The following is a 21,464-nucleotide window of genomic DNA, read 5'->3' as shown; positions in this document are numbered from 1 at the left end:
AGCAGAGGTCAAATCCGGATCGGGGCAGCGAGGTACAAAAACAGCAGGCAGAAAGGTAGTCAGAAAACACGCAGAAGTCAGCACATAGGAATCACAAAACAGAATAGGGCAGACCAGGAGCCAGGAAATCAGAACTATCTCTGGCAGAGGTGAGCAGTCAGGAGGGGAGCTAAGAAGGGTGTGTTGTCTTCCCATTGGCTGTAGCTGAACGCTGGCAACTTCAGCTGGAAGACACACGCCACCCACAGTCAGCCAGTGGTACTGCAGATCCCAAGATAACCCAGCCCAGTGGATGATCGGAGCCTGCGCCCACTGGTGCCGCTGGCATCGACTCCTCTCCCATCACCAGCACCATCCACGGCAGGAACACGGCGTCGCCTGGCGATTGGAGCAGAAGTCGCTGGAGCTGACTCTGATGGTGACATAACATGTACACATTGTAAAGTTCAGACTCACTCGGTTGCTGCTTTGAGGCAAACACAGGAACAGATTTAATTTGTCTAGCAGGCTTATTCCATCCTCATAAACCGCTTCAGTAAAATAGAAGTAAAAACCGCGGTTTTCGGCAAACAAGTCACAAATAGAAAGTAAAAAGTATGTATAAATATATCTGCAGGGACTATGGAAGTGGGCGGTTTGGCGGTTCGTTGACAGGTGAGACAGGACTTAAAATAGTTTAATATTTTCTGGTGATACCCGGGCTAGTAGAATCTCTGAAGGATCTGCTCTTGGGTTTTGTCTATATTTGGATGACCACCCAAGTCATGCAAGTGGGCCATGCCCAACACCTACGTTTATATAGCCCTGGTACCAACAGCTGCTCTATTGTTTCCTCTAAAAGCTTTGTCGCTCAGTATAGTAAATCCTTATTTATTGAGAAATGGTACATAGTGATGGCCCCTGGCTCTTGAGCTACCCTGTTTACATTATCCAACTTCGCTTTTAGTGTTAAGTCTCTTAAGGTACCTTCACACTAAGCGACGCTCCAGCGATCCCACCAGCAACCTAACCTGGCAGGGATCGCTGGAACGTCGCTACACGGGTTGCTGGTGAGCTATCACACAGGCAGATCTCACCAGCAACCAGTGACCAGCCCCCAGCCAGCAGCGATGTGTGGAAGCGATACTGCGCTTGGTAACTAAGGTAAATATCGGGTAACCAACCCGATATTTACCTTGGTTACCAGCGCACACCGCTTAGCGCTGGCTCCCTGCACTCTTAGCCAGAGTACACAACGGGTTAATTACCCGATGTGTAGTCTGGCTATGTGTGCAGGGAGCAGGGAGGCGGCACTGACAGCGTGAGAGCGGCGGACGCTGGTAACGAAGGTAAATATCGGGTAACCAAGGAAGGGCTTCTTGGTTACCCGATATTTACATTGGTTACCAGCGTCTGCAGAAGCCAGCTCCCTGCTCACTGCACATTCAGTTGTTGCTCTGTCGCTGTCACACACAGCGATGTGTGCTTCACAGCTGGAGAGCAACAACTAAAAAATGGTCCCATACATTCAGCAACAACCAACGACCTCACAGCAGGGGCCAGGTTGTTGCTGGCGATGTTGCTTAGTGTGACGGTACCTTAAGTGAAACACTCCCAAAATTCCCCTCCTAGACCCCCAACTCTGGTAAGTCAGCCTCATGGGTCACTGCCTCATCTTGGCACCCATCAGGATATGGAAGGGGAACTCCTCTACCCCCGACTGCCACACGGTTTCTTTAAAAGCACATATGCCCTTACCAAAGAACCTGGATAATTACATTATTCTGGGACTTGTGGCTAAAATAGCAAACTCCCTCCTTATTAACACTGCGTGTAACAGGTCCTTTACTTGTCAGACCTCATTAGACTCAATGCCGCAGTTCATTTTGATTGTTACATTGACAATAGTCCTTGGCGTCCCTGTGAATATAGCAAACGCCTACCATTTTCCAGCTATCAACCAGTGTGCGAGTGTGGCTATTACCAGGGTCACTTAAACACCCTGAGTCAGAGTCCCATCACTAGTACACCATTTATCCTATTGGGATATGCCTGTGAACCCTAGCTTGGTTGACAGTCCATACTGCAGGCCGGATAGACGTAATACGAAGAGCGCCAGTCTATGCTGCAGTCCATTGGCTCAGTGGTAAAGGGACACCGCCAACAAAGTTTGTCCCTAGCTGCGGACTTCGGCAAACCCTCACCCGCCCTTTTGGATTTTGTGAACGCCCCTCACTTGTGGCTCTAGTACCATCCTTTTGAGAGTTAGCCTCCTTTTGGGTACCCCAATAAGTGGATGCGATGACAGATGATTTCCCTAAAGACTTCTCGACCACTTGGTACCTTTCCACTAGGCCAACCAGGTTGTCCGCAATCCGAGGATTGATCTCTCTGAGAAACACAGGTCTAGATCGGTTTTGGGAGGGATTGAATACATTTATCTATAATGAAGTGCTCTGGTGCGGTGAAGGACTGCGCCTGCAATCACTTCTGGACAAGATGCAGCAGATCAAAGATTTGGGAGCTATGCGGTTTGTCACCGTAATAAGCCAGGTGATGCACTCATTGTGCCCGGACAGCCAAAGTCACTCCCAGGGGAGCCAATATCTGTTTTCAGCTAGGCATACTTCTTTGCATCCTGTAAGCTAACTCCTAATAAGTTTTTTGTGGCTCCGAGGCTAAATATGGCGCCAGCACCTCCGCCCACTGCTCCTGTGGCAGCTTCTCCCCCTATGCGACCCTTTCAAAAACAGCTAAAAGTGCATATCATCCCCCTCATTTATCCTTTTTTTTTAATTAAATGTTTTTATTAAAGTTTTACAAGTTACAACCAAATAAACATTGGAGGCCACCCAGCCTCTATCCCCCCCCTCCCAACCCTCCCCTCCCCAACAAACATTAAACAGTCTTGTAGAAAGGAGAGATAATGTCAAATCTGCAGCTCCACACATTCCTAGACAAAAGTTCTTAAGTGCCATTATTACATTTATCAATTAATCCAATTAGACTTTTATTTTTCTTTGAGTCTTTGCTTTGTTTGGCATTTGATTACGGCATTTCTTTTCAGGTATATACTTTTCTCCACATTTATCACCCAATTAACTTTTTTAACATATTCAGATATTGTAGGACTGTGGTCCAAGATCCAGTGTTTAGCGATTAGTTTCCTGGCAATATATAGAAGTCTAGATACGGCCACTTTGCCCTCCTCCTCCAAAGGTAAATCCTCCACGTATCCCAGAATACATACAAAGGGAGTTAAGCTCGTCCCTATCGTATATACTCTATCGATTTTTCTTTGTCGCTCCATTGGGAGACCCAGACAATTGGGTGTATAGCTACTGCCTCCGGAGGCCACACAAAGTATTACACTTAAAAGTGTAATCCCCTCCCCTCTGCTATACACCCTCCCGTGCATCACGGGCTCCTCAGTTTTTATGCTTTGTGCGAAGGAGGCTGGCATCCACGCATAGCTCCACATCTTAGTCAGCAGCAGCTGCTGACTAGGTCGGATGGAAGAAAAGAGGGCCCATAACAGGGCCCCCAGCATGCTCCCTTCTCACCCCACTCTGGTCGGTGGTGTTGTTAATGTTGAGGTACCCATTGCGGGTACACAGGCAGGAGCCACATGCTGTTTTCCTTCCCCATCCCTTATGGGCTCTGGGTGAAGTGGGATCCGAATCGGTCTCCAGGCACTGGGACCGTGCTCCCTCCGCAGCCCATGGGAATCTGCTGGATAGGAGCTGGGTATCGTCAGGGACAAGGCCCTGCTACTGTGAGGTACTCTGTGTCCCCGTGGGGACCGCGCATGGAGCGCTTGTGCCATACACACTGCAGCACTGCTGGGTGTGTTAGTGCGCCGGGGACTACCGCGCCGGCCGTGCTTATTTGCCGGCCGCGCTTATAATTTTAGTCCCCGGCTTTTGCGGCCTAGTTTCGCTTATTCCCGCCCCCCGGGCCTGCCAGTCAGGGGAAGGGCGGGACGCTGCACAGGACGGCAGCACTGAGGGCTGGAGCATACTCTGTATCCTCCTCCCCCCTCACTCAGCACAGTGGGGCACCAGATTCCCGCACTTTCTAGGGCACGCCCACGGCCCCCTCCTCCCCACAGAACGCCGGCAGCCATTCCTGTCAGCACTTCTGACGCTGGAGAGGAGAGACAACATCAGGGAGGCCCGGGCACGGATTCTGGTGATCACACAGCCGCTGTAAGCGGTCGGTAAGCAGCACCTGAGTTGCTGGCCCCACTGAGTGCCGAAGTGTACATATATATATATATATATATATATATGCTTGTTTGTATGGTCGCACTGTTGATTTTTGGCTACTCCTGGAGAAGCCTTACAGTCCAGCCCCGGGCACTGTTCAATCATTATACCACCCCCGGACCTGCCAGTCAGGGGGAAGGGCGGGACAGTCGGGCTGACGCAGACAGTGAGGGCCGGAGCACTTCGCTGTCCTCCGCCCCCTCACTAATCACGCTACGGAACTGATCCCCTCCAGGTACTCAGTGTCCCCTTGGGGACGGTGCAGAGAGCAGCTTCGCCCCAGACTTGGCGACTACCGCGCCGACCGCGGTCTGTAACTTTAGCTCCCGGCTTTTGCGGCCTAGCGCCTTAAACTCCCGCCCCTGGCACTGCCAGTCAGGGAGAAGGGCGGGACGGTCAGTCAGAGGCTAGCAGTGACGGCTGGAGCACACTTGGCTGTCCTCCGCCTCCCTCACGTTTCAATATAATGTTTGTATGCAGTTTCACAGTTCGGCTGTACATATGTATCCTCAGTGATCACTGTGAACATATTCGCTCAGCCTGTGACGGGGGCACTGGTTGAGCTTCGCCGGCGTTCCCGGTCCAGGCGGCAGGGACAGAGTTACAGCTTTGCTGAGAAACTCTCTGGGTCATTTTCACTATCCATGTCTCAGGCTATGGACAAATGGTCGGCTTAGAGACTAGGAGTTTGCAGTCCAGACCGGCCCCTTACACAGGCCCCGGGCACTGCGGGATCGCCCCAGGCCTCGTTCGGTCTGCGACGAAGCGTGTTCCTGGGGTGGCCTCTAGTTATTAAGTGGTAAACTCCAGCACGAACCGCAGTCCCAGTCCGGCTAAGCAGCCTTGCTTGGAATCTTCCCCGACTTCTTCAAGGGTCTCAGCTTGAGGACCCTCTAGAGGATGGGGCGGAGGTCGCAACCCAGGACTCTGTCCGGACGTGGCTCTCAAGGCTTCACAGATTCTGTCCAGAAGCACACCTTCCCAGACAAGCGTTTTAGTGAACGCCTTATAACACACGTTGTCCCTTCCCCTCTGACGTTGTTAAGGTTTCGGCTCAGTGTCATAAGGTGCCCTCCAGTCTCGGACTGGCGGCTAGATCAGTAGTAGCAGTGGCTGGCGGGTCCACGCTCAAGAATGCCACGGACAGACAGATAGAACTCCTAATGGGATCCATCTATGAAGCCATAGGCGCGTCCGTTGCCCCAGCCTTTGCAGGGGTGGACACTCCAGGCTATCTCAGCTGCTCTGTCTCAGATCAATGCGGTCATCCTGTGCTCCGCAATTAGCGTCTTTGACGTCTCAGGCGGTGGTATTTTCATCCTCCGCCGTGCACAGAGAACCTTTTCTGCATGGCGGTCCAGGTCAGGGGAGTGGTCCCCACATGTCCAAGACCGATGTAGGAGACATTCTGTCTTACGGTCACAGGATAGAGCTCAGTTCTCGTCCTCCGACTCGTTGCTTCACAGCATCTCCGTCCCCCGAGCGAGCCGATGCACGTTTCCAGTCGGTGAACACTCCGAAGGCAGGAGGAGTTGCGATTCTCGTTCCCCTTCAAGAAGGTAGTCACGGCTTTTACTCCAGCTTGTTCGTGGTACCAGATAGGACGGATCACTCCGCCCCGTTCTGGACATCACACGGCTCAACGGACAGAGAACATGACGGTTCCGGATGGAATCTCTCCGCTTGCCATCGCCTTGATGGCCCAAGGAGGCTTCCTAGCATCAATCGACATCAGGGATGCTTATCTCCACGTGCCGATTGTACCAGAATATCAGCGCTTCCTGCGCTTCGCCATAGGGAACGAACACCTTCAGTTCGTGGCACTAACTTTCGGCCTGGTGACAGCCCTACGGGCCTTCACCAAGGTCATGACAACGGTGGTAGCGGTCCTACTCTCTCAGGCAATCTGCTGGTCAAGGCCCCCTCTCGGGTGGCATGCCAACACAGCCTGAACATTGCTCTAGAGACTCTCCAGAGATTCGGGTGGTTCATCAATTTTTCCTAAAGTCAAAATTGACACCGGCCCAATCACTGACATATCTCGGCATGGAGTTTCATACTCTCTCAGCGATAGTGAAGCTTCCGCTGGACAAACAGCGTTCACTACAGACAGGGGTGCAATCGTTCCTTCGAGCCCAGTCACACCCTTTGAGGCGCCTCATACACTTCCTAGAGAAGTTGGTGGCAGCAATAGAGACAGCTCCGTTTGCGCAGATTCATCTGCGCCCACTTTAATGGGACTTTCTCCGCAAATGGGACAGCAAATCGACGTCCCTCGACAAGAACGTTGCTCCTTCTCGGGCAGCCATGGCCTCCCTTCAGTGGTGGCTTCTTCCCACTCTTGTCGTAGGAAAAATCCTTCCTGCCCACATCCTGGGCTGTGGTCACGGCGGACGCGAGTCTGTCAGGGGGTCTTCCTCCGCCACAGAGCTCAGGGTACATGGACTCAGCAGAGTCCTCCCTCCAGATCAATGTTCTGGAGATAAGGGCAGTGTTCTAGCCCTAAAAGCGTTCCAGCCATGGCTGGAAGGCAGGCAGATCCGAATTCAGTCGGACAACGCCACGGCGGTGACATACATCAATCACCAAGGCGGCACAAGCAGTCGGCAAGCCTTCCAGCAAGTCCGGCGGATTCTGCTGTGGGTGGAAGCCACAGCCTCCACCATCTCCGCAGTTCACATCCCGGGCGTAGAAAACTGGGAAGCAGACTTTCTCAGTCGCCAGGGCATGGACGCAGGGGAATGGTCTCTTCGACCGGACGTGTTTCAAGAGATTTGTTGCCGCTGGGGGAAGCCGGACGTCGACCTATTGGCGTCCCGGCACATCAACAAGGTCCCGGCATTCATGGCACGTTCTCAAGATCACAGAGCTCTGGCGGCAGACGCATTAGTTCAGGATTGGTCGCAGTTTCCACTGCCTCACGTATTCCTCCTCTGGCACTGCTGCCCAGAGTGTTACGCAGGATCAGATCCGACTGCCACCGCGCCATCCTCGTCGCTCCAGACTGGCCGAGGAGGTCGTGGTACCCGGATCTGTGGCATCTCACGGTAGGCCAACCGTGGACACTACCAGACCGGCCAGACTTTTTGTCTCAAGGGCCGTTTTTCCATCTGAATTCTGCGGCCCTCAACCTTACTGCGTAGCCTTGAGTCCTGGATCCTAGCGTCTTCAGGGTTATCTCAAGAGGTCATTGCCACTATGAGACAGGCCAGGAAACCAACGTCCGCCAAGATCTACCGCAGGACGTGGAAGATCTTCTTATCCTGGTGCTCTGATCAGAGTTTTACTCTGGCCATTCGCCTTGCCCACTTTCTGTCCTTCCTTCAATCCGGAATGGAAAAGGGGTTGTCTCTCGGTTCCCTTAAGGGACAAGTTTCGGCGCTTTCTGTGTTTTTTTTCAAAAGCGTCTAGCCAAACTCCCTCAGGTACGCACGTTCCTGCAGGGGGTTTGCCACATAGTCCCTCCTTACAAGCGTCGGCTAGAACCCTGGGATCGGAACAGGGTGATACCGGCTCTTCAGAAACCACCCTTCGAGCCAATGAGGGATATTATCTTTCACGCCTTTCGCAGAGGGTGGTCTTCCTAGTGGCAGTCACGTTACTCCGCAGAGTGTCTGACATAGCAGCGCTGTCATGCAAAGTCCCCCTTCCTGGTGTTTCACCAGGACAAGCTGGTTCTGCGTTCGGTTCTGGAATTTCTCCCGAAGGTGGTATCCTCTGTTCATCTCAATCAGGATATCTTCTTACCTTCTTTTTGTCTCATCCGGTTCACCAACGTGAAAAGGATTTGCTCTTGTTAGGTCTGGTGAGAGCACTCAGACTCTACATTTCTCGTACGGCGCCCCTGCGCCGCTCGGATGCGCTCTTTGTCCTTGTCGCTGACCAGCGTAAAGGGTCGCAAGCTCCCAAGTCAACTTGGCTCGGTGGATCAAGGAACCAATTCTTGAAGCCTACCGTTCTGCTGGGCTTCCGGTTCCTTCAAGGCTGAAGGCCCATTCTCTCAGAGCCGTGGGTGCGTCCTGGGCGTTGCTGCACCAGGCTACGGTTCAGCAGGTGTGTCAGGCGACTACCTGGTTGAGTCTGCACGCTTTCACGGAGCACTATCTAGTGCATACCTACGCTCGGCAGATGCCAGCTTAGGTAGGCGAGTCCTTCAGGCGGCGGTTGCCCACCTGTAGGAAGGAGCCGTTTTACGGCTCTTTTACCGAGGTATTCTTTTACCCACCCAGGGACTGCTTTTGGACGTCCCAATTGTCTGGGTCTCCCAATGGAGCGACAAAGAAGAAGGGAATTTTGTTTACTTACCGTAAATTCCTTTTCTTCTAGCTCCAATTGGGAGACCCAGCACCCGCCCCTGTTCCCTTCGGGCTGTTATTTCTTTGTGTTCACATGTTGTTCAGATTGAATTGTTCTTGGTCATGGTTTCAGTTCTCCGAACATCCTTCGTATTGAATTTACCTTAGACCAATTTATAAGTTCCTCCTTCCTGCTTTTGCACCAAAACTGAGGAGCCCGTGATGCACGGGAGGGTGTATAGCAGAGGGGAGGGGATTACACTTTTAAGTGTAATACTTTGTGTGGCCTCCGGAGGCAGTAGCTATACACCCAATTGTCTGGGTCTCCCAATTGGAGCTAAAAGAAAAGGAATTTACGGTAAGTAAACAAAATTCCCTTCATTTCTGTCACCTCTCTCCAGTAATGTTCAATATCAGGACTCGACCACATCATATGTAATAGATCTGCGGAACATATTTTGCAACGTGGGCAGAAGGGGTCAGTTCTAACTCCAATATCAAACAGGAATCTAGGTGTGCGATATACTTGGTGAATAACGTACAGGTTTAACAGTCTGTATGCCTCCCCCAATGATAGACTAGGAATTCTTTCTAAAATTTCTACCCATTGGTTGTCCTCAGTAGGGTCCTATAGCTCGTTCCCATTTTTCTTTGGCGTTTACTGGACAATTCCGGTGCACCAGATATAATAGATCCCAATATAAACGAGATATCACTCCCGCTGTGCCTCTAGAGGTTGCTATGCGTTGCATGACTTTGTTCTGCTCCAATGCTCTACCTGTAATAGAGATTTCTTCCTGATAGGCATGTCTCAGTTGCAAGTACTTATAAAACTCCGAATTCTGGATCCCAAACTCCGCTTGCAACTGAGGGAAGCCTCTGAGTTGGCCCCCCTCCACAATATGTGTGAATCTATTTATCCCTCTCAAAGCCCAGCTCCCAAACCCCTCTAAACGATGCAAGTTAGGTAACCATGGAGTTCTCCATATAGAGGTATATTGTGAGATTGCCTGAATGTCTTGTAGTTTTTTAGTTTTATCCCAAAGTTTTTGAATTAGTAGTAGGGTTGGGCAACTATTAGCACCAGCTCCGAAGCCTCCTGCCTCTAGAACCTCGTATAGAATAGTGGAGTGAAAATATTGTTGTAGAATCGTATACTGTGCCCCCCCCTTCAGGGTCCTCCCATCCCCGAATGTGCTGAAGCTGAGCCGCAAGATAGTAAACCCATGGATTGGGTACCGCCAGACCTCCACTACTTTTATCCCTCTGCAGGGTCTCGAGCCTAATGCGCGGCATCTCTCCGCCCCAGTTCAATTCCCGAAATAATGCGTTTACCTTATGGAAACATTTTTGTGGGATCCATTGTGGAGAGTTGTGTAGCTTGTATAGTAGTTGGGGCATCCAGATCATTTTGATCAGGTTAGTGCACCTAACTGCTGAGAAGGGCAGGCGAGACCAGACTTTCTTCTTATTCTTAAATTTTGACAGAATAGGGGTTAGGTTGAGACTCTCATAATCCTAAACACGAGTGGTGACCATTATCCCCAAATAGTTAAACTGGGCAACAACCTGTAGGCCCGAGTCTACATAATTAGGTGAGTTTGTGGTTCCATCCACCGGAAGTAATACAGACTTTTCCCAGTTGATTAATAGACCTGAGTACTTCCCAAATTCTTGTATAACCCCCATTGCCCTTGGCAGTGATGATGTTGCATTGGCCAGAAAAAGGAGTGCATCATCTGCGTACAACGCTATTTTTTCCTCCTGACCACCCCTCCTGAACCCTGTTATGTCTGGATTGGATCTAACCGTTGCCGCCATAGGCTCAATGGCCAGAGCAAATAGTAAGGGGGATAGCGGGCATCCCTGGCGTGTGCCCCTATCTAGGTGGAAAGGAGAAGTAAGGCATCCATTACCTTTGATCCTAGCAGTAGGGTTATTATATAGAAGTCTTATCCAGGAAATAAAATCCCTCCCCAGTCCAAATCTGTCAAGTACTGCCCAGAGAAACTCCCACTCAATAGTCAAATGCCTTAGCGGCGTCTAGGGAGCAAATTACTCTATCCCCTGAGTTATCAACTGGCAATTGTAGGTTGAGGTGTAACCGTCGTATATTCACTGCCGTTGATCTGGAAGGCATGAACCCCGACTGGTCCGAATGGATTAGTGAAAGTATAACCTTATTAAGTCTGGAAGCTAGTACTTTAGCTATTATTTTGATATCTGTAGGTAACAGAGAGATAGGTCTATGAGTCAGGGATGAGGGGATCCTTGCCACGTTTAGGTATGACAACTATCACTGCTTTTCGCATCGATTGGGGCAAGGAGCCATTTTTGGCTGCTAGCTGGAAGGTCAACATCAGCTGGGGGAGCAGGATGTCTCCGAACGTTTTGTAAATCTCTGTGGGGATCCCATCTGAACCCGGTGACTTATTATTGGGCATGGAGGACACTGCTAAATGCAACTCTTCCAGTGTGAGTGGACTGTTTAGGTATACCCTGTCCTCATCTGAAAGTGAGGGCAAGGGGATGTCTTTCAGGTAAGAAGCTATCTTTTCCCTATCATATTGCAGTTTAGTACTGTAAAGTTGTTCGTAGAATTCAGAGAAGGTAGCCAAAATTTGGTCAGGTTGATTGACTATGGTCCCGGTTTTGTCCCTTAGCACCCCCACAAATGTGTTCCCTTTTTGTGCTTTAGCAATCACCACTAATAAATGACCCGCTTTTTCGCCCTCTTTAAAGAATCTGTTATGAAAAAAGTCTTTTGTTAGTGGCCTGTTCCTTAATGTGAGAATCATATGCTTCTTGTGCCTCCCTTCATTCCAGTATGTCCCGTGTATCCCCTGACAGAAGGTACTTCTGTTCTGTCATCTAGACCCGTTCTTTAAGAAAAATTTCAAATTGTGCCGACTTAATTTTAGATCTACTGACCCCTGTATCAGTGACCCCCTCAGACAGCCCTTCATGGCATCCCAAACAGTGTTAAGCGACATCTCCCCAGTACAGTTGTCCTGAAAATAGTATTCAAGGGCTAGTTCAACCGGGCCCACATCTATACTCTGTAGCCAAAAAGGATTAAAGGACCACAAGCTACGGGTACGATCAAGCCCGAGTAAAATATTAAGTTGTGTCAACAGTGGGGATTGGTCTGATAAACCTCTAGGAAGGTATTCTGTGTTTTCCACCATTGGTAGTATACTCTCCGAGCCCAAGATCAGGTCTATTCTGGACAGAGGGTTGTGTGTTTTGGAGTAGCACGAGAATCGCTTGATTCCAGGGTATCTGATTCGCCACAGACCTGAAAGTGCCAGTTCAGCCACAGTGTCCCCAAATTTGGAGTTAGGATAGTGTTCTAAGTGAGTACCCGCATTGTGTTTGTTCCAATATGGGTGAATGATGTTGTTTAAACCCCCCGTGCACACCACCTGTACATTGGGGGTCTTGCTAATCATTTCCGCAATTTTGTTCATAACGGTATTATTATATGGAGGCGGTATATAAACTGTTATCAGAAGGAGCTTCTTGTTAAATATTTTACAATGCACGCAAATGAATCTACCTTCCTGATCTACTGTGGATGAAATGATCTCAAATGGGATTCCTCTGTGTACTAAGATACTGACACCTCTGGAATGAGCTGTGTAGGTTGAGTGGAAACAATGGTCCACCCATGAGCGATTCATATATGCTATTTTGTCGTCCTGCAGATGTGTCTCCTGTAGGCAGATGATTGCTGGAAAGTGCGATTTGACCTGTTCCATTACTGCTATCCTTTTTGTGGGGTCCCCCAAGCCACGGACATTCCAAGAAAGAATGTTAATCCTACCCGCCATCCAGGTGGTATGCGTATGTAGTGCAGGCAGTCACACCCGGCAAAGAGTTCCAACCCTCCTCCACCTTCCTGAACCACATGAGAACCATTAGCAGACATAAATATAAAAGCATCATTAAAGCTGCAGAAACATCCCCCCCCCCCCCCGCATCTAACAGTTGTCCCACAACATATACGTTGAAACTGAGGCACCAGTCCATCCTGAAGCCGAAATAAGAGAGACAAAATTCCCGCTTCCCAAAATGGTTTAAGGCAAGGAAAAAAAATGCCTGAGAACAATGAAAGATGCAGGAAAGTGAGAAAAACAAAAACAGTCTCTGGAAGTGAAAAAGGGAAAGAAAGGAAACCTAAACTCCTCCTCTTCTAGGGAGTTCTGCTGGAACCAATCAATGGGTATCATAATAATTTTATCCACTGGGCCAATCCTATGTAATCGCAGCAGAAAGTCGAGTATTCATCATCCATAAAGTCCTTAAAGGGTTACATATCAACGTTATGGACATTGCCTGAGCCGTTGCTTATTCATGTCGAGCCATCTGAGAGCGTCTTTAGGATTTTCAAAAAAGAATGTCTCTAGAAGTGCAGCCACCCTGAGCCTCGCTGGGTACAGCATGGAGTACGAGACTTGTGCATTTCTCAGGCGTCGTTTCACATTTGTGAATTGAGCTCTTCTTTTTGAAATTTCAACTGAATAATCAGGAAAGAAGGATATCTTGTGGCCGTGCACCGTTATGGACCCTTTGTTTCTAGCCGCTCTTAGGATCGCATCCCGGTCTCTATAATGTAGTAGTTTCACCAGGACAGGTCTTGGAGGAGCTTCGGGAGGCAGGGGTCTGGTGGGCACTCTGTGGGCTCTCTCCACTGCATACAGGGGGGAAAGGGCCTCTGCGCCAAATCCTTTTTGTTGCCATCTCTCAAAGAATTCTGACGGATTTGTGCCTTCCATTTTTTCTGGAACCCCTATCAGCGGCACATTGTTTCTCCTCAATCTATTTTCTAAATCATCTGTCTTGTTAAGTAGAAATGCCAGTTGCTGATCATGCCTGTGGGAGTCACGGGAAACCTGGGGCATTTTGTCCTCTAAATCACTGATTCTCCCCTCTGACACAGTCATGCGGTCATTCACTTTTTGGAGGCTCTGTTTCACACCTGATAACTCCTCCATAATTTGGCCCATCCAGGAGCTGAGGGATGTCATCATGGAGCCATTTTGAGCTATAGCTGCAAGCACGTCTTTCAGAGTGGGCTCAGCACCCTACAGAATTGTGGCAGGCTAAGGGGTGCTTCACACATAGCGAGATCGCTACCGAAATCGCTGTTACGTCGCGGTTTTGGTGACGCAACAGTGACCTAATTAGCGATCTCGCTGTGTGTGACACTGAGCAGCGATCTGGCCCCTGCTGTGAGATCGCTGCTCGTTACACACAGCCCTGGTTCGTTTCTTCAAAGGCGCTCTCCCGCTGTGACGCACACATCGCTGTGTGTGACAGCGAGAGAGCGACGAAATGAAGCGAGCAGGGAGCAGGAGCCGGCATCTGGCAGCTGCGGTATGCTGTAACCAAGATAAACATTGGGTAACCAAGGGAAGACCTTTCCCTGGTTACCTGATATTTACCTTCGTTACCAGCCTCCACCGCGCTTGCTGCCAGTGCCGGCTCCCTGCTCTCTGCACATGTAGCTGCAGTACACATCAGGTAATTAACCCGATGTGTACTGTAGCTAGGAGTGCAGGGAGCCAGCGCTAAGCAGTGTGCGCGGCTCCCTGCTCTCTGTACACGTCGGGTTAATTAACCCGACGTGTACTGTAGCTAGGAGAGCAAGGAGCCAGCGCTAAGCATGTTACTGCCTACCTGACGTGGGAGTCATCACCTTGGTTTGGGGGTGGAGTGGTCGCAATGCCACGGACTGCCTCTTCTAGAAGATCTACCTAGTGCTGAAGCACCTGCTGTTGCTGCTGCTGCACTTGATGTTGCTGTCTGTTGCTGCCACTGGACCTCTTGAATCAGCAGTATTTGTTTTCTATTGCTGCTGCAAAGCTTATTGTTGCTGTCGCTGAGCTTGCTGTTGCTGTATGTTGGCCTGCAGCAGCTGCTTGATTAGCTTCTCCATTTTGTCCCAGTGTACTTCCATACTTATGGCCGCCATTACCCAGGACAGGCAGTTTTTCCACAGCAATCACACTTGCTCCCTGGGAATCTTGCCCGCACTTCTAGCACCAAATGTAAAGTTCTGATTCACTCAATTGCGGGTTTGAGGCAAAACAGGAACAATTTCCATTTAAGCCCAGTAGGTTTATTCCATCCTTCTAAACCACTCCAGTAAAATAGAAACAAAAACAGCCTTTTTCCACACAGAGTAATAAACAAAGTAAAAAGCCTGTATATTTATCTGCGGGGTTCGCCCTCACAAGATTTCACATCAAGATATTCCACAGGATGGGTTCCAACCTACACACACACACACACACACACACACACACACACACACACGCACACACACCACCCGTCAGGCTACTAGTCTCCATTTCAGTTGTTGCACCACTCCTAGTAGTGGGGTTGTAAAAAAAAAAAAAACTAGCTCTGACGTGCCCTAATAACTTAGTATTAGGTATTCTAGAGCTTGTGTCCGGGCTTACATCACAGAGGATAACCATCTCTGCAATATATACCTCTCATCGACTACATGTTAGTCAGCCATCTTACAACATTTTAATTGTAAGACCCATTGGAACACGCATGCATCCCTTTATTTTTTCATCTAATACCTTTCTCATCCACATGCTATGGGAGTACTCCAGCTTCAGCCCATCTTTGAAAGAAACCCTATCCTTTATCTATAGAGTGTATGTTTTTATACTTCAACCAAACCCCTTAGTATATATTGTAGATGACTGGTCTAATGAACATCAGATCAGCGTAGGAATTTCCTGTATCCTCTATAATCTTAGGAAACTTACAGGTGTCTATTAGATTCAGTATGATTCTCCATCTAATAGCAAATTAATAAACTAAATAAGATAATACTTGTAGAAAAGGGAGTGTACAAAAAGAGCAATGTCATGTGAAATTTGATAATGGGTAATTTTCTCTTAAATTGTTGCTCCACTTCTTATATTTTATCTATCCCATGGATTAGGTTCCCAGTATCTGATCTGTGAGGTTCCAACATTCGGCAGCTACACTAATCACCTATTTCAGTGCCAATGGTGGCTGGATGGTAGAAGTTTTGCAACTGAACAGTACATCTCCGTAAATTATGTAGTGACCACTGCACATCCGTCCACCTCTATTCATTTGAATATATCTAGGGATTGGTCATCAATATAAAGTAGTTTGGTAACCAACTAGGGTATAGTATGTCTGTTATTGGGTTAAACTGAGTATAACTGAGTAAATACTATGTTTGATCTTGTATTTTGATTCTTGTGAATGTACGCATGGTGCCTCTAATGGCAGTTCATAATTGAATACCTTGCTGAATAGAATTATCTGACCTGGAGAAGCCTATGAGGTTCCAAGTCTTGGATTTCCACTGTTCCGAATGAACAAATATCTGAATTGTTTCTTAAAGTGCACCAATCACCAGGATTTTCCTATATAACCTAAAGACAGTCCTAAACTGGCACTGTCAGGCTGATTCTCTACATACCTTTAGTTGTCAACTAGGATGTATAGTTTTTGAAAACACAAGCAAGTAGAGTTTGTAAAATGTACAGCTTTTTCATTGGCTGCAGCTGCCGATCAACTAATAGCTGGGGTGGGTTTTGATTGTGATTCCTGCCCTCCTGCCTGTTGTTCCTCTCCCTATCTTTTATTTATGCTAATTCCATTATAGAAGCGTTTTACTAATGGTTGTGGCTAAATCAAAGTGTGTAGAAGAACCTGTGCTGATGTCATACCCATGTGACCAGAAAGGGCGGGGCCTCAGCCTGCAGAAAAATAATGTTGCTTCCTGGTATCAGTTATGTTGCCTGAGGCCCTGCCCCTTGTGGTCACATGGGTATGACATCAGCAAGGTCCTTCTAGCCACAACCATTAATAAAACACTTCTATAATAGAATTAGCATAAATAAAAGATAGGGGGAGGAACAACCGGTAGAGGGGCGGAAATCACTATGAAAACCCTTCCCAGCTATTAGCTGATCGGCAGCTGCTGACAATCAAACTTTACATTTCACAAACTTTACTTGCTTGTGCTTCAAAATTTGTACATCCTAGCTGACAAGTAAAGGTATGTATAGAATCAGCATGATAGTGCCAGTACCAGTGCCAGTGCTTTAGGTTATATAGGAAAATCCTGGTGATTGGTGCGCTTTAAGAGGCACAGCTTATAATGTTAAACAGAATGGAAAATAGGCTAAAATACTATGGAATGAACACCGGGGTACCACTACGTAGTAGTGGGTATGGTCTTCAATAAGCATTTTATAAAAAAAAAAGAACAAGAAGAACAAAAGCCAAGGATATAGTGAAATATAAATTGATTTTTATTAAATATTTTAATATGCAAAAAGTGATTGGTACAAAAAAGAAATAAAACAAAATAAAAAACTTTTGAGATATCACAATTATGACAAATTTTCCATCCATTTTGTACACCGACCCATAACGGGAGAGATATATTTCTCCTCTTTATAACAAGAGGACATTTTTGACATCTAATATTATATCTTCTGAAATATATTCACATATAGTTGTTTACATTTTTCCAGTGGTCACACAGCCTGGGAGGGGGGCTCTACTTTTGCTTTCCTGTTCATCTAATGCAGGTTACCATGAAACATAGCCACTATTGTCTCTGTACCTGATCCTCTAATTTTTTTATTCATTATATCTTTTTTGTACCAATCATCACTTTTTGCATATTAAAATATTTAATAAAAATCAATTTATATTTCACTATATCCTTGGTTTTCGTTCTTCTCCTTTTTTTTATACAGTTTATAATGTCTTGTTAAAAAGATTGGCCACTACTTTTTTTTTTTTGTTTTTTTTATTATTATTATTATTATTTTTATTGATGGCTTATCTTTTGGCTAAGCTATCCATATGTGATCAGATGTGGTGCGACATCTGGCGCTTAGTCTGATTGGCTGTTACCTGAGAATAATGTGGAATCTGTAATATCTGGCCGCAGCTGCTATAGAAATGTTGAAGCTGATGTGTTCCAGCAGCATCTGAGAATTTCCGTTCAGCGTCTTTAACAGCTGGTCGGTGGGGGTGAAGGTTGCCGCACCACCACCAATTAGATGATGTTGACCTATCCTAAGGATCAATTAAAAAAAAAATGTAGCGGCCAACCTCTTTAAGAACTTAGTGGAAAATGTATTATTGTACACTGTCTCCTATATATAATTACTTCATATTTTGAAGGCATGAGAAGATCAAGAAAAAGGACCCTAAACACATTTATGCTTACGAAGAGATGGGGGAAATTAGATTCAGTACACACTTACCACATCCCAATAATTTGTGCAGGTATGTTATTAGGTTAAACATATTGTCACATTTATGCTGTTATTCTATTAAAGCTTTTTTTTAATTGTGAATTTAAGTGCACCTGTGTTGTACAAGGCAGAGAGCTGATGACAAGCACGCATTATAGTAGCATGGACACTTTTTATGCAGTGATGTAAAGGAAGTGATAATCCGTAATGTCCTCTTGTTTAAGGCATATGTCTGTTCCATGTATTTTTCAAACCTTTTTGTCAAATGTTTTTTTTTTTACATTTTTTTTTCTTTATATATCACTGTCATGAATTTTTTCACCCCCAGGCGATTTTTCTGTTTCTTCCTCCCTTTGTTCCAAGAGCCATAACTTTTTTTTTTTTTTCCCATCAATATAGCCATATAGCTTGTTTTTTTTCCTGGACGAGTTGTACTTTTGAATAACACTATTCATTCTGCCCCATATTGTACTGGAAAACGGGAAAAATATTCCAAGTACGGTGAAATTATTTACTATGTTCGCTATGTGGTAAAACTGACCTGCTATTATAATTCCTCAGGTCGGTACCAGTTTGCAGATACCAAACATGTATAGTTTTGCATTTATCTGAGCTGTGAAATTTTTTTTTTTTTAAGTTTGTAAAAAAAAAAAAAAAAAAAAGTGTTTTGTTGTTATACTCTGAGACCCATAGTGTTCTCATTTTTGAGGATCTGAAATGCAGTCATGGTTTGTTTTTTGCGTCTTGAGCGGACGTTTGTAATCATACCATATTTGGGTAGAGGCGACTTTTTGATCATCTGTTATTATACTTTAACCCCTTCCCGACCATGGACGGAAAGATCCGTCATGGTGCCCTGGGCCTTAAAGACAAAGGACGGATCTTTCCATCATGGCGGAATCGTGGCACCGGAGCCTCTGGTGACTGCGATCGGTTAAAACAAACCGCAGATTCGGGGAGGAGGGGACCTGTACCTGACCTCAGGAGGGGTGGTGCCTCCTCCCCGGACCTACGGAGGCTGTGATTGGCTGACGAACGCCGCTCAACCAAACACAGCCACTGTAATGTTCCAGCCATTTAAAGTGACTGAAACATTGAAATCCAGGCCTGTCCAGTGCAGCTATAGCACTGGCCATTGGCTGGAGCTGGGTGACCTCACTGGATCACCCGCCCCCTGCTCCAGTAGCTCTGATTGGAGAGATCGGCCTTGTGACCGATCTCTCCAATCACAGTGGACCTGTTGCCGGTGACCGCCCCCATCAGCTTCACTTGTCGGTCCCTGCAGCATGCCAGCACAGTGAGTGTATACAGTGCAATGGCAGGGCGACAAGCTCCGGTCCCATGCTGTTATTTGACCAGAGCATGGGACCCGGAAGTTGCCACGCTGCCATTGCAATGTATGAAACCGGCGAAAAGCCTCCCGATCCACCACCGCCGCCCTCCATCTGCCACAGTGCCACCGCTCCCCCCTATCTGCTGCCCGGCCCCTTTCCCTCGTGATCGGCTGCTCGCCCCCTCACCTCCGTGATGTGCTCCCAGCCCCCTCCACTCGTGATCGGCTGCCCGCCTCCTCTCCTCCCTTATGTGCTGCCCGGCCCCGCCCCCTCTCCTCCCTTATGTGCTGCCCGGCCCTGCCCCCTCTCCTCCGTTATGTGCTCTGCGCCCCCTCTCCTCCGTTATGTGCTGCCCGGCCCCGCACCCTTCCCTCCGTTATGTGCAGCCCGGCCCCGCCCCCTCTCCTCTGTTATGTGCTGCGCGTCCCCTCTCCTCCCTTATGTGCTGCGCGCTCCCGCCCCCACTCCTCCGTTATGTGCTGCGCGCTCCTGCCCCCACTCCTCCGTTATGTGCTGAGCGCTCCCTCTCCTCTGTTATGTGCTGCCCTGCCCCTCTCCTCCGTTATGTGCTGCGCGCCCCCTCTCCTACGTTATGTGCTGCGCGCCCCCTCTTCTCCGTATGTGCTGCCCTCCCCCTCTCCTCCGTTATGTGCTGCACGCCCCCTCTCCTCCATTATGTGCTGCGCGCTCCCGCCCCCTCTCCTCCGTTATGTGCTGCTCGCCGCCTCCCCTCCGTGATCCTCTCACCCCCGTGATCGGCTACCCGCCCCCTCCCCTGTCACCCCCGTGATGTGCGCTCCCTCCCCTGTCACCCCCGTGATGTGTGCTCCCTCCCGTCACCCCCGTGATGTGTGCTCCCTCCCCTGTCACCCCCGTGATGTGTGCTCCCTCCCCTGTCACCCCCGTGATGTGTGCTCCCTCTCCTGTCACCCCCCGTGATGTGTGCTCCCTCCCCTGTCACCCCCGTGATGTGTGCTCCCTCCCCTGTCACCCCCGTGATGTGTGCTCCCTCCCCTGTCACCCCCGTAATGTGTGCTCCCTCCCCTGTCACCCCCGTGATGTGTGCTCCCTCCCCTGTCACCCCCGTAATGTGTGCTCCCTCCCCTGTCACCCCCGTAATGTGTGCTCCCTCCCCTGTCACCCCTGTAATGTGTGCTCCCTCCCCTGTCACCCCCGTGATGTGTGCTCCCTCCCCTGTCACCCCCCGTGATGTGTGCTCCCTCCCCTGTCACCCCCGTGATGTGTGCTCCCTCCCTTGTCACCCCCGTGATGTGTGCTCCCTCCCCTGTCACCCCCGTGATGTGTGCTCCCTCCCCTGTCACCCCCGTGATGTGTGCTCCCTCCCCTGTCACCCCCGTGATGTGTGCTCCCTCCCCTGTCACCCCTGTGATGTGTGCTCCCTCCCCTGTCACCCCCGTGATGTGTGCTCCCTCCCCTGTCACCCCCGTGATGTGTGCTCCCTCCCTTGTCACCCCCGTGATGTGTGCTCCCTCTCCTGTCACCCCCGTGATGTGTGCTCCCTCCCCTGTCACCCCCGTGATGTGTGCTCCCTCCCCTGTCACCCCCGTGATGTGTGCTCCCTCCCCTGTTACCCCCGTGATGTGTGCTCCCTCCCCTGTCACCCCCCGTGATGTGTGCTCCCTCCCCTGTCACCCCCGTGATGTGTGCTCCCTCCCCTGTCACCCCCGTGATGTGTGCTCCCTCCCCTGTCACCCCCGTGATGTGTGCTCCCTCCCCTGTCACCCCCGTGATGTGTGCTCCCTCCCCTGTCACCCCCGTGATGTGTGCTCCCTCCCCCTGTCACCCCCGTGATGTGTGCTCCCTCCCCTGTCACCCCCGTGATGTGTGCTCCCTCCCCTGTCACCCCCGTGATTTGTGCTCCCTCACCTGTCTCCTCCGTGATCTGCGCTGCACTCCCTCTACCACCTCTCACCCCTCCCAGATCTGCTGCCTCCTTCATCTCCTGTGATCCTGCTGCCTAGATCCATGCTGTAGGGTAACTATCCCTAATCTCACCTCCCACTCCCCTTCCCTCCCATCTCCCCCTTCCCCCCATCCTCTGCCGCTCCTGCATCCACTGCGCCCTCTCCCATCCGCCCCCACCCTATCCAGCCGCCGCTGTCCCACATTCACAGATGCTCCCTTTATATGCCGCTGGCCCCCCATCTGCCACCCCCCCCCCACATCTGCCGCTGTTCTGATCCATCCTGTAAGTATTGTTCGTGGCTCTTTTCTAACTATCCCCAATCGCATCTCCCACTCCCTCTCCCCGCCCTCCTCCCCCACCTGCTTGCCGCCAAGTGCTGATCA

The 21,464-nt window shown here is 49.3% G+C and overlaps 1 protein-coding gene across 3 annotated transcripts in view; it reads left to right on the top strand.

The window, feature by feature from the left end:
- CHUK (component of inhibitor of nuclear factor kappa B kinase complex) overlaps positions 1-21,464 on the top strand; it is a 496,520-nt gene that overhangs the window by 266,327 nt on the left and 208,729 nt on the right. For all 3 annotated transcript variants that reach the window (XM_075349105.1, XM_075349104.1, XM_075349106.1), the window contains one exon: positions 17,747-17,851. In XM_075349105.1, the coding sequence (XP_075205220.1) occupies positions 17,747-17,851 (105 nt within the window). The remainder of the gene's footprint in view (positions 1-17,746; positions 17,852-21,464) is intronic.

This window comes from Anomaloglossus baeobatrachus, chromosome 5 (genome assembly GCF_048569485.1).
Source record: "Anomaloglossus baeobatrachus isolate aAnoBae1 chromosome 5, aAnoBae1.hap1, whole genome shotgun sequence".
Classification (NCBI taxonomy): domain Eukaryota; kingdom Metazoa; phylum Chordata; class Amphibia; order Anura; family Aromobatidae; genus Anomaloglossus; species Anomaloglossus baeobatrachus.
This window is presented reverse-complemented; position numbering and strand designations above follow the sequence as displayed.